Source organism: Drosophila guanche, unplaced genomic scaffold (assembly GCF_900245975.1).
Source record: "Drosophila guanche unplaced genomic scaffold, DGUA_6, whole genome shotgun sequence".
Taxonomy (NCBI): Eukaryota; Metazoa; Arthropoda; class Insecta; order Diptera; family Drosophilidae; genus Drosophila; species Drosophila guanche.
The window spans coordinates 14,374,444-14,387,379 of record NW_022995743.1 but is presented as its reverse complement, the minus strand read 5'-3'; the positions used below and the strand labels follow the sequence as shown (position 1 = coordinate 14,387,379).

Below are 12,936 nucleotides of genomic sequence, written 5' to 3'. Positions count from 1 at the left end.
ACCCAAAAAAAAGTTACTGCTCTCCGAGTTTTTTGTACACCACCTTCTCATAGCTGAAACCTGGTTGACCAGCAACAATGACGTCACATATCGTAGGGGCATTATTTTAACATTATTTTTTAAACAATCCCATTAAAAGGACTTTTTGAAAACTAGCCAGTGTTGTGGTAAATTTATTGATGAACATCTTCAAGAATAAACTAATTTCCAAACCGAATTGTGCGAAGCTGTTTAAAAAGAGCGGGCTTAAGTGGGCTAAGCTCGGTATGCTCTTCAGTCTTTTTAAAAAATCGAGGCTAGATTTCGGTATATTTTTAAGGGTAAGGCGGTATATTTAATCGATAAGCCCGCGGTCACACTAAGTCGGAGTGTTTTTAGCAAACAGAAAAATTTAAAAGGAATCATTTAAAAGTGTCCGATTAGTTGATTAGTTTTGGTTGATTAGTGCGTGTTTAGTGTACAATAAATATGTGATTCGATGATGTAAATAAATTGGTTTCATTCAATAGCACGCAAAGGTTTTCTGAGTAGCGTGCACGAAAGGGACAGCAACTGGCCACTAGGCCAAACACTTGCACCAGAAAGAGACCGTCATAGTCAGCTAGAAAAGAATCAGTTTGTAGCTGCTTTGCTTTTGTTTGTGTGTTTGGGCATTCACATTTCCCTCTTTCAATATTTAATTCACTGGCCGATTATAGCAGCGGTGGCCATACAATGTGCAATAGATAAATGATCGACTTGCGATACATGGGGAGCTAGAAAAGGACCCAAAGGCTTCTTCTAATCAATGCCAAAGGCAGTAATTTTCTACGTACTTACTGCGCGTATGTGCATGTGTATGCGTGTGCCTAACCGTGTGTGCGAGTGTATGTGCGGGAGGAAAAAAACAACTCTGCTTAACTGTTTCTTGTTGTTGTAGCTACATTCTTGTTGTTTTTGTTGTTGTTAATTTGCAGGCAACGGAAGAGGAACAAGAAATATTACTGTAAAAAAAGAGACAAAATAGGAAGATTCGGAAGAATATAGGAAACATCGCAGAGCCGCAACGTGATTAAATATATACATGCATATGCACAGTTACAATCGGACATACACACACACATAAACACACGCAAACACACTGATGGAAGTACATATACAAAGGGCGCAACGTTAAAATTATACAGAAAGGCTCTCGCTTTGCCTTAAAATGGACAATACTGCTGGTCAGGTTAGTAGCCCGCCCGCCCGATTCACTTTACGTACACCCCCATTCAAGTTTGGGAGGAAATGAAAATTTTCTATTCCTCTTTACGGCACCATGCGTTAAGGAGGAGGGGGAGCTCTAGCGCAGGCCCTGCTCTTCCCGATAATTTCTCTTCCGGTGCTGCAAATTGATTTGATTTAAATTCAATGAAGGGCAAACCTAAATCCCCTCCTGCCCGCCAGCTGTTACCGCCGCAGCACAGGCGAATGGACGACGAACCCCCCCGACACCCGACATTAACTTGTTCCTTGCTCAATTTTCTTTGCAGTATGTGCGGAAGAAACTGGCCTGATGGGACATGCACATAGACTAGAAACCAAACCCACTGTTAAGATTTGGCTGTAAATAGTTTCGAATAAGCAATGAAAACCATTACGCCGGACACGACGTCAACGTCGCAGCAGCAGCACCACCAGCAGCAGCAGCAACAACTTCTCGTTCCACAAGGAGAAGTGCAGATGCAACACCAGCAAACTATTATTGCGCCGCCCCTGATAATGGAAGCCACGGCGCATGTGAATCTCGTGGACGATGATGAAAAGGATCCGCTGGCGCTGGAGAATACGGATGTGGTGGTGTCGCCAACTACCAAGCACTCACACAGTCTAAGGTTAGTTCTCATTTTGACTCTGGTGTCAAATGGAAATACTAATGCACTGATATGTTCCTTTCCCGCCTTAGACGCCACCTGCCACGCATAATCGTGAAACCCATACCACCTGAGAAGAAGGCCATGGCGCCAAGTGAAGATCCGCTGCCGGCGGCACTGCCAGGACTGACACCGCTGGCACCGCATGCTGCCTCGAATTCTGCTGCTCCTCCCACACGTATGTTCAGCAGTCGGCGCATCCAACAACAGCAGCAGGCGAAGGCAGCAGCTGCGGCGGCCGCCGAAGCCGCGGCAGCTGAAGCGGCTGCCCAGGCCAATGCGGGCCAGCTATCCACGACGTCGCCGGGCAGCAAAGGTGGCGCCTCCTCCTCGCAAGCCTCAACGATGCGCGAGGTGCTGGCCTCTATACCCGGGTTCAGCGTAAAGCCGCGACGTCGCAGCAACAAGAAGCTGACAACAGCAGCGCAAATCGAGCAAACTAAGGACGGAAAAATCGATCTGGAGACACCGGACTCCATATTGGCATCCACCAATCTGAGGGCGTTGCTGAACAAACAGACTTTCTCGCTGCTCCCCCCGCTATATCAATACAATCTCATTCAGCTGCTGCCCAGCGTCGATCGTGAGGCCAGCGTAGTGGAGCCGCAATTAATGCCTCTGCTAGATCAGCCGAGCAGTAGCGGTACCAGTGCCAGTGGAAGTGGGAGCTCATCCTCTGAGGCCATTCGACTAACTGCGTCGTGCCTGAATAATGAATTCTTTGCCCGTGCCTGTCTTGAGTGGCGGGAGCGATTGAGCGAAGGAGAATTCACGCCCGAGAACCAGCTGAAGCTTAAGACGGAGGCAGAACGCGAAAAGAACAAGCTTGATCCGTGGAAAGTGAAGCACTTTGAGCCCTACTGGGGTGAGAAGAATGCCAGGAATGGCCCGAGTGTGCCTGCCACTGCTAGCAAGCTAAAGCTGGAGAACGACAAGGAGAAGCATCGAACGACAACCATTAAGAGTGAGCCCAAACCACCAGCGACAACGCAACAAACACAACCACAACTACAGCAGCAGCAGCAGCAGCAACAGAAGCAGCAAAAGCAACAAGCAACATGTGATAATGAGACTGAATTGAAATTTGATTTGGTAAGCAAAGGTCTGTCTTCGTGCTTGGAACTGTACTCTGACCATTCATTTCTTTCTTTCAGAGCACAAAGTGCGAAACGACAGCAGCAGCGAGAACAGCAACAACTCCTCCAACTGAGACTTGCAGTCAGAATAGCTTAGTAGTGACAGAGCAACAGCGTCGCATACTCAAACGTCCGTCGAGCAGCCCATCGCGTCGCAAGCCGACACCAACAATAATACTCGAGGACGACGATGATGATCCAATCGAGCTGCAGCTGCTACCAAGCACATCCAAGGAGAGCAAACAGATGAAAATCGAAGCTCCGTTTGTTCCTTATTCGTCGTCAGGGAATGCTGTTGTTGCAACTGCACCGCTGCCACTGCCACAACCGTCGCCCACTATCAATAGAGATGTTGTAGATCATGCCACAACGGTGATAGCTGCACCAATCAATGAGGTGCGACAACAACAGCCACTTATCAACAGTACCTGTGATAAAATCGAGCCATCCGACAAGTGCAATGAAGAGTTCGTTTCCATTGAACATGCGGATGTGGTGGAGCTTGAAGCGGCAGCCACAGCTGCTGTCACGCCGCCAACTAATCCCGAGGCGGAGGTTAATGATTTTGTAAGCTATTTGGAGAGCGTGGAGCTAGTTACCAAAGGGACATTGGATGCATCCAATGAGACAGATTCCACAGCAGCAACAGCAGCAGAAGCGACAGCAGCCAGTCATGATTTTGTGTTTGCAGATACCATTGATCATGGTGAGACATCTTTTGATTACTGTTCGATCCATTCAAGTGTTATCCTTCCCCTCTAACGCTTTTCCTTTGTGTTCGTTCGTGTTCAGCATATTTCCACAACCATCATACAGACATCAATCACACCTTCTACACATCATCGTCATCGTCCAACAGTAATACATTAATGCCACCATATCCTTACATACACAGAAATTCAATTGATACTATCCTTTTCGTTGCATTCACAGTGGCGCATGCGGCAATCAACAAACTGGAGGAGGAGCAGCACTGCATTAAGCTGGATGACTCGCCCGTTTCTTCTGTGGCCATACCCAGCTCCATTTGTAGCTCCACTCCACCCAGCTCGATCACGTCCACCAGCTTTACATCCTCCTCATCCGCTTCGCTATCATCGTCGTGCTCGAGCAGCAATTCCAGCTCCATGCCGGCCACCGTAACGGCACCCACAACAACCTCGTCATCATCGTCAACAACTGTAGCCGCAGCTTCGGCAGGAGCCCCACTGGCGCTGGCTTCAGCGGCAGAGTCAACACTGGCCGATGTCCAGGCTATGCTCTCGTCAGTGGTAACATTGCAGCAGCAGCAACAGCAGCAGCAGCCGTCTGTGGAGTTGAACTCGAGCGAGATGTATCAGCATGTTCAGCACGACTGGAACTTTGGTGACATTAAGCTGATGGCAACCTCGCCCCCGAGAAGCTCCCAAGCAGCGAGGGAGCAACTGCAGCAGCAGCAGCATCTGAACCATGAGGCTATTAATCTGATGGATGTCGTCAAAGAAGAAGAAGTCATCGATGAAAATATGCTGGACAGCGATGCGTGTCAGGAGTTCCTCGATGAGGATGAAGAAGTGGAGGAGGAGGACGATGATCTTGTTGAGTGTATCGACGAGGAGCACCAGGAACAGCAGATGATGGATGTCATGAATGACGAGGATGGTGATGCAGTGCGGGAAATAGTCGACAAACTTCAGCAGCATCAAGAGCAACAGCAGCAGCACCACCACCAACAGCAACAACAACAGCGGCAGCATGTGCATATACAGGATGTGGTGCACCTGCCTCAGCATTCGTTTTTGCCACAGGCCCACAACGAGTACGCGAATGAGGTGAGTTAAAGAATGAAGCAAGATAAAGACTTGTAATGGCTTACCTCTTTTTGTCTATAGATTACGCAGGAGATTCTTTGCGACGCCGTGCCCATGTCAGCCGCCGAAATGGAAGTGTCCAGCACCGTGATCACCAACAGCAGCAACAGCAACGACAGCAGCAACAATCTGAGTCATAGTCAGCCGACGCAGCCACAGCAGAATACTCCAGCGGCTGCGCCACAGCAACGTCAGATTTTGGTTGATTCGAATGGCCAGATAATTGGCAACTTTCTGATGCAACAACAGCAGCAACGTCAACATCAGCAACATCAACAGCAGCAGCAGCTTCTTCAGCAATTCACACTGCAAGCAGCAGCCGCACAGCAGCAGCAGCAGCAGCAACAGCAGGCGACGAGTAGCAATGCCTTGACCAAAACTCTGCCGGTAACGCTACGCAATGGAACCCAGCAGTTTTTGTCGCCCAACTTGCTTGCCCAGCAGCAACAGCAGCAATTGGAGCAGCAGCAGCAGCAGGCAGTGCAACAGAAGCAACAGCTGCAGCAGTTTGCACTGCAACAGGCACAGCTGCATCAGCGGCAGCTGATGGCTCAAGCTGCCAACAACAATCTGCTCCAACAGCAGCAGCAACAACAGCAGCAGACTGTTGTTCCGGCAGCAGCGCCTCAGCCTAAATTCATAGCCAAGCCATTGAATATTATTTCCATGACGCGGCCCGCCGCCAATGCATCGCCCACCACGGCAGCAACAACAGCAAACCACACAACGATTCCGTCCGCCTATACTAATGTTGTTGCCGTAACAGCCGCGCCACAGCCACAACCACAGCAACAGCCACCACCGCCATCAGTCGCAGCAGCAGCAGCAGTAGCAGTGCCCCAGCAATTGCCGATGCCCCAACCCCAGCCACAGCAGCAGCAGCTCTCCAATCACAATAGCAGTATGCAGCAGTTGCCAACATTGCCTAGCGTTCTAACGATGAAAACTCTACCTCCCTCGGGTGTGCCGACGACTATAGCCCAGCAGCGATTGCAACCTAAGATGCCTACGGGTAAGGGACGCAAGGCCACCAACAATAGGATGCCCCCAGGTGCCGTTAATCTCGAGCGGAGCTATCAAATCTGCCAGGCCGTTATCCAGAACAGTCCAAATCGTGAGAATCTAAAGGCTCAGCTGCGTCCGCCCGCGGCCATACTCAACCAGCAACAGCCACAGCCACAGCCCTTGCCAACGACAGTCAGCACAACGGTAACACCTGTGAGCAGTCCCCTGAATGTGTCGAATGTGTCCACTGTGGCTGCCACACCCATGTCAAACATGACAGCGGTTAGCGCGAATGTGGTAGCCGCACCAGCGGCTGCAGCACCCATTCAGAATATGATGAAACCGGAGGAGCTACTGGTTGGAGGAGCCGCTGCCGCTGGAGCCCTGCCCGCAGGCCTGCCGCCCAATTTGATGGGCGTTGGACGTCCGGGGGTGTACAAGGTGAGTAAAAGAATTTATTAATATTTATTTTTTGGACTATTCTCTAATCAAAAATTTGCTTCCTCTGCAGGTTATTGGTCCTCGCATGAGCGGCTTTCCGCGTAAGAAATATGTGCAGAGGAAGCCATCACCCACCACACTGATACGGCATGTGTTTAGTCCAGGACCTGGAGCAGCCAATGCCACGCCCCAGCAGCTTCAGATACTACAACAGCAGCAGCAGCAACAACAGCAAGCGGCTACGTTGCCAGTGGCACAAACACAGCCACAGCCAACGGTGGCACCAGAGCAATTGATCCATCAAAACGGCAGTGGCCAGTATGTGCTGGTTCATCGCGCCACTGTGGGAGCGGCCGACAATCAGGCGCCCAGAGCGTCCAGTGCTCCGCCACTGCATCAGAATCAGGTAAACGATTGGAATTAATCCTCCAAATTGAGTCTCTAATTGATATATTATTGTGTATTGGCAGTTTGTGACCGTTCAGAATCCGCTGCACAGCCTGAATGGCCTGCCAATGGGTGGACGCGGGCGTCCCGCTTCGGTAGATAATACAGCAGTCAGCGGCAACGTTATGGCGCCAGCAATAGCCGCACCCGAGGTCCTGCACCATCACCATCATAATCACAATCACGAGCTGCAACATCAGCAGCAGCAACAGCATCATCAGCAGATGGGAAATGTTGGCAATGTGGGCGCCGCCGCGAATATTGTGCGGCGCAATATCGCTGCAGGTAAATTGGTGTATTATTAGTGGTTAGCGAGGTACGTCTTTCAAATCACCTTCATCTCTCCTTCAATCTTGAATGGGCTCAATCATGAAACCATTAATAATTGGCACGCAGTCATTAGTTTGTTGCGTAGATTTGTTAGAGTTACTCCGTAACCTAGGGCCCAGCCACAGGTTGGTTCTGTTTTTGGTTCTGTTTTTTAATTGTATGCATAGAGATCACTTGCATGTTTTATCAGGTGTTCATTAAGATGTGAACTCCCCTTTAAACTCGTTTATGTTGTTATAGAATTTATAATTTATTAGTAAGTATGTAATCCAGATGAGAATCTCTTTTCTTCAGTATTTCATATCTCGATATTCTTTTTCTTGATAGGCTCCAACATCACCTATATTGATGGCAACAACACAAATTCAACAGCTGCCGCTCTCATGGAAGCAGCTGGCAACAATTACATAGTGACAACAACTGCAGCACCATCACCGGCCACACCAACAGTCATTCAGCAGCAGCAGCCACTGCCGCAACAGTCGCAACAGCAACAGGCATTGCATCCACTTCTGCAGCTGCGTCAGAGTGGAGAAAACACACCGCCGGGCAGCGAGGCCGCAACAGCAACGGCGAACAACTGCGCCTGCTCGCTGAATGCAATGGTTATTTGCCAGCAGTGCGGAGCATTCTGTCACGACGACTGCATCGGTGCGGCCAAGCTGTGTGTTTCCTGCGTGATCAGATGAGAGCCGGACCTAATGCCCAAGGCCCAAGTAGACATCGTATTATAGGAATATAGAGACCCCTACCCCCCATAGACATGTAGTTGCAATGGCTATATACATATGAGTATGTATCGCCCCCATAGACAGACAGCGATTATGATTTTGCGATTGATTTGTGAGGCAAAAGCATAAGAGCGCAAGTGCCAGAGGCTTACGCACAGCAGAAGCAAAAACACCAGTCCTATTCACAGGCACAGGCACAGGCACAGTCCCCCAGCCCCTGGTGCACACACAGCTAGGGCAACAGATAGATATAAATATATGTGTATATTTTAGATCGTTCAAAGACCCATTGTATACTAAGTAATTCCTGCAGTTCTGTACACTTTTTCGTGTAGCAGCAGGAGGAGTAGAATGGAAGAAGGCTTAAAGGGCAAACAAACGAGTGTTGTGTATTTTGTGCTTGTTGCATATCCCTAAAGATACTCTTTGTTTTTGTGATTGTTTAAGGATATCTAAAGCACACTAAAAAACAAAAACAAACAAAAAATCAATAAACTCTCAGTGTAATTACAAGCAAAAACATACAAAAAAAAAAAGAAAATGGAAAAACAAGAACAAGAAGAAAAAGATGACAACAAAAGGCAAACGTAAAGCATAAAAAACAGATTAGATTATATGTAATGTGTACATATTTATGTTTAAATGTATTATTAAATGTACTATATGGATAGAAGTCTTGGGCTGGACATAATCCCTATGGCCCCATGGCCGCCCCAACGATGACTATATTTTTATAATTTATTCGCACACGTGCGAAGTTCGGTTGGTTCGTTCTATGAATATAAGAACTTCATATTGATATATATGATATATATATATATATATTTTACTGTGTAATTTATAAACTAATCGGAGTGAATATCTTCTAGGCCCAGCGCCCAGCTCTTAAGTTCTAATTAGACTAAGTTTAGTATTCTCCACCAGACAAATCACCCACACACATCCACACACCCAAACATCCGAGCCTAGAAACGACTCATATCCACACCATTTCTTTAGCATATAGAGCATACACGTAATTCTAATTCACGCAAATGATTTCAAAACAAAGCCCCCTATACATTAAGCAAAACTGTTGATAAAATACATACAAAAAACAAAAACGCAATGCAAATGATAGACGAAAGAACGATGAAAGTAACAGCAACCTATGAAACCTATGAAACAAAACACTGCAAAAAGAGAACGAACACCATATAAAATATAGCAAGTAAAAATCCGAAACAACAAAGTAACGATTATGAGATGAGGTTAAACAAAATTCAAAAAACAATACCTAAGCAATGAACAAGAACAGAACATTTTGCTCCTAGATGCACTCACCGCAAAATTAACCAATACATAAACATAATTACAAATAAATTTGAGAAAAAAAAGAAAGTGATGTTGGAATTTAGTATGATACTGTTCCCAGGGCAGAAGACTGCCGGCTGCAGATCTGTATCGCTGGACTCTCCCCACTCTGGCCATCCAGTTGGTTCCTTTGGTAAATTCCTTCGTTTCTCCTCAATTACTGACAAAATAGTTTTGGGTTTTTATAATTTTACAATTCTTTTTCTTGTTTTATTAGGGAGAAAAAATGTACAACTTTGTTTTGTTCGGATGGTTGTAATTTTACTTTACGAAATACTCGTATTCAGTCCATTTCTAAATGTTAGAAATTCTCTAACTAAGCACAGGGTGTTGGGATTAAGCCCTGATGTCCTTGTAGTGCTTCTCCTCATCGCTCTTGTCCAGCTTGATCGAGTACTTGCCGATGAGGGAGCCCTCAACGTCGGCCTGGCCATCGGGATTGAAACGGGGTCCATCGCCAATATCCTGCATCTCGTCCTTGAGCACCCTGTAGCCATTCTCATCGGCGATGTAGTGAACGGTGCGCTTCACGAATCCATCCGTGTAGCTATACGATCCCTGGACCGTCGATCCATCGCGCGTCTCCGTCCTCGAATTGGAGCCATCGTTGATTTGATCGTCGATGTTGGAATTGAAGGAGTACTGTGCACTTTCGTTCTGCTGGCGCTCAAGCTCTAGTCTGTCCTCCTCGGTTTGGTCGATCTAAAAGTGGGGGGAAATACGTTGCATTAATTATCCTGATCAAGGTGAGACGCACGCCCCTTTTTTGTCACTCAAATATTCATATGTGTCGAGAGAAATAAAATATGAATCTTATCTCAAGGCGAAGATCGCATCATTTCTGTTCGGTCTGTTCGGAATGTGGATTTACCCTTCCCGTTGTATGACATCATGATGGAGGTTCAATATTGACAAATGACCCAATAAACCTTGCCAACTATTAATCAAATAGACATATGTCGGATGCAGTTGCTTTACTGATATTTGTGCCATTCGCAATGTTTATGCAAGCCACAAAAATCATGATCTACAATCCCTGGCCAAGATTTGTTGGCAACTTTTCGACGCATTTTATCGCATAATTATCACGAATAGTTACGAGCGTATGAACCTATTTCATGTCTGCTCCAAGTATGACTCAAGAGGCGAAACGAAAACGATCGCTGCGATGTTTTGACACATTTACTTCTCCTTCCCCAAGTGTATTCAATTTGTCTTATGCTTGTATGCATGAACGGAAATAGTAATTGAAAGATGTGATGTGTCGATGTATTCCAGTTATCTGCTCTCTTGGGTTGGGGTCTTAATGGTAGGATAAATGCGCTGTCAGGCAACTTCTTTGAATTCTATGAATTTGCACTTGATATTCTTTTGATTACTCAAATAGAGTTTCTCTATTTTCTCTATTGAGTGGCTAGGGTCATTCCATATTCTAGATGGAAAATACCTTCGGGTAGCGTCTACAGCTAACAGTTATCCCTATCCTAACTATATGTAAATTCAAAGTCAAAATGATAAGTGTTCGCTGCTGTTGCTGCTGCTGTTGTTGGGGTGGAATATTTTTTCTTTCCTTTGTTTTAGTATCACGCTTAAAGGCGAGGCGTGGCAAAAGGCAAGGTGGGGAAGTAGTCTTAATAAAAACTTGCAAAAAAAAAGAGAAAAACTAAACGAAAATAAGTTGAAAACTTGTTCGGGCAGATCGGCCGTATCGAATCGGTTGTGTCGGCGGCATATAAAGCCCGACGAGCGGCAGTCGGTGTTGACTATAGTTACAAAGCGGACGTTCAACTGTTAAAAAATATCACAACAATTATAATCATGGGTAGGCTGATGCCAAATGCGGAACCATAAAGAATTTGGCTTTCATTTGCATTTACATTTACATTTTCAGTTAGACTGTGCTTTTTATCTCTCTTGATTGCCGCATGTGTGGTGGCAACACTGGCTGCTAGCGGTAAGTAAAGCCTTAAGCTTTCTTGGAGGCTTTTGCTAATTTGTGCACTGCCCAAAAGATTGCCCTTCCTCGACCAAAGTCCAGAACTGTACGCCCAAGTGCCTGCATGACAGCGAGTGCAGTGCCATCGGTGGCAAGTGCTGTCCAAATTTGTGCAACGGCCGTAGCTGTGTCCAGCCCAACCAGCTGGGCAACTCTGGTGGAGACAAGTCGCCTTTTGGCAGCAAGAACTGTAAGTGTCACCCACTCATATATCACAGCAATCCACGAAAAGTACCATGAGCTTTAGCATCCCTTCATTCCATCTTTGTGCACAAACCGATCTTCCTATTCCTAACAAAAAGCTGTAGCTCTAGCTGCCATAGCGATAATCCTTCTGGAGATTCCTGTCCTATAGTTAGCCTTTCTGTAATTCTTTAATTTCTAAAATGAATTTTTTTTTTTAATTCCTAGCTGGAGGTACGGGCAGCTATTGCGGCAATGTCAAGTGCAGCAGCTTCGAGAAGTGCGATATGGATCGTAGCACCAAACGTCCCAAGTGCGTGCGCTCTTGAGAACCCCAATGCCAATCCCAATATAACCACCAAAACGCACAGACAGCAACGCGATTAAACTCATTCGTTTGTCACTAAATTGTTATTTTTCTTGTGTGTGTTTTTCTTTGTTCAATGGAGTTTTCTCTTTTGTTTAACACTCACGGGTGCGGAGAGGGCAACGGTGGCCAGCAGGCTGGCGATCAACACGAATTTGAACATTTCGATTGGGTTGATGAACTACAACTCTTCACTGGGACTGGTACTGGATGTGTTGTGTTGTGTAGTGTTGGCGCTGCAAGTGACTTTGTACTATGGATCGTTGGCTGGCTGGGAGCCGGGCTTTTATATCACACTTGAGACCGAACCGGGCCAAAAGCAGCAGCAGCAGCAGCAGAAACAGCACCAGCACCAGCAGCAGCAGCAGCTGCGTCAGCGTCAGTGTTGCCTTTTCCCCTGCTGCCACTTGTCCAATTTTGGGCTTTGGCTCTGGCTGTTTACATATTTGACAAGCCAAAGAGATCTTCTCCCTTACCAGATCGGCCCGAAACTTTGGATCTGTGCGAGCAGCATTTGTGGTTGGGGGAAAACTCACAAAATTTCAAATGTAATTTTGCAATCATTTAAGAGGTCTCCGAGTGGCCTGGGCCTGAGCCTGAGCTCTGAGCTCTGAGCTGCAATTCGGTTTGCTTTGCTTGGTGTAGATGGGGCCGCCCTGAAGAAGATTGAATGGGAATCGGAGCATTGCGTAAGAGCGCCGCATGGTGCGGCTCGAACTGCGTTCCATCCCAGCTTCAAGGTCAGTTGGTCAACCAGTTTCGGTCTCGGCCAGTTCCAAAAGGTGCACTTACTCTACTACACATTCTGTTTCATCTTCTTGCATCCGCTGCTCGTGCAAGCGATTTTTTCTTTCTGTAGTGTCGTGTTTTCTGTTGTTGGTTGTTGGTTTTTGGTGTTTTTTTTTTATGTAACTTATGTAATTTATGTGAAGTTTTGTGCAAATTGAAAGCCTCCTCGATGGTGTGTGTCGGGCCGGCCTGTTGTGTTTGTGCTTTATTTCTCTTTCTTTCGCTTACGAGGAAGTAAGTGGAGCATTACGTTGCGTCTGGGGGGCACCCTTCGGTTAAGGCAACGCCATTACCACTCACCAACAGCTGGGACCCTGCCTAGTGATTGGACCTGGCTGGAGCCTGCGACGGGGACTGGTACTGCAATTTTCGGCATCGCCCCAATCTGGAAATCTACAGTGGGGCGTACTGGC

The 12,936-nt window shown here is 46.8% G+C and overlaps 3 protein-coding genes across 6 annotated transcripts; 2 read left to right on the top strand and 1 right to left on the bottom strand.

The window, feature by feature from the left end:
* Nucleotides 1-342: 342 nt before the first annotated feature.
* Nucleotides 343-8,902, top strand: LOC117578729 (polycomb protein Asx). 4 transcript variants are annotated; one of them, XM_034264388.1, is made up of 11 exons: nt 343-483; nt 957-1,210; nt 1,515-1,856; nt 1,928-2,987; nt 3,050-3,737; nt 3,824-3,889; nt 3,965-4,842; nt 4,903-6,327; nt 6,398-6,733; nt 6,798-7,059; nt 7,432-8,902. In XM_034264388.1, exons 3-11 carry the CDS (start codon nt 1,609-1,611, stop codon nt 7,791-7,793), a joined length of 5,325 nt encoding a protein of 1,774 aa, XP_034120279.1. In that variant the 5' UTR covers nt 343-483; nt 957-1,210; nt 1,515-1,608; the 3' UTR covers nt 7,794-8,902. The 4 variants fall into 4 exon arrangements, with proteins under 4 accessions (XP_034120279.1, XP_034120282.1, XP_034120283.1 ...); XM_034264391.1 differs by lacking the exon at nt 3,824-3,889 and having other exon boundaries at nt 349-483; XM_034264390.1 differs by lacking the exon at nt 343-483 and having other exon boundaries at nt 498-1,210.
* A 480-nt stretch (nt 8,903-9,382) lies between these two features.
* Nucleotides 9,383-12,000, bottom strand: LOC117590942 (larval cuticle protein A3A). Its single transcript, XM_034283990.1, has 2 exons — nt 11,841-12,000; nt 9,383-9,890 (listed from the first exon to the last, which is right to left on the bottom strand). Exons 1-2 carry the CDS (start codon nt 11,895-11,897, stop codon nt 9,525-9,527), a joined length of 423 nt encoding a protein of 140 aa, XP_034139881.1. The 5' UTR covers nt 11,898-12,000; the 3' UTR covers nt 9,383-9,524.
* On the top strand, nt 10,873-11,726 carry LOC117590950. Its single transcript, XM_034284002.1, has 4 exons — nt 10,873-11,010; nt 11,080-11,142; nt 11,201-11,374; nt 11,596-11,726. The coding sequence occupies exons 1-4, from the start codon at nt 11,007-11,009 to the stop codon at nt 11,694-11,696; spliced, it is 342 nt and encodes a 113-aa protein (XP_034139893.1). The 5' UTR covers nt 10,873-11,006; the 3' UTR covers nt 11,697-11,726.
* Nucleotides 12,001-12,936: the final 936 nt, after the last annotated feature.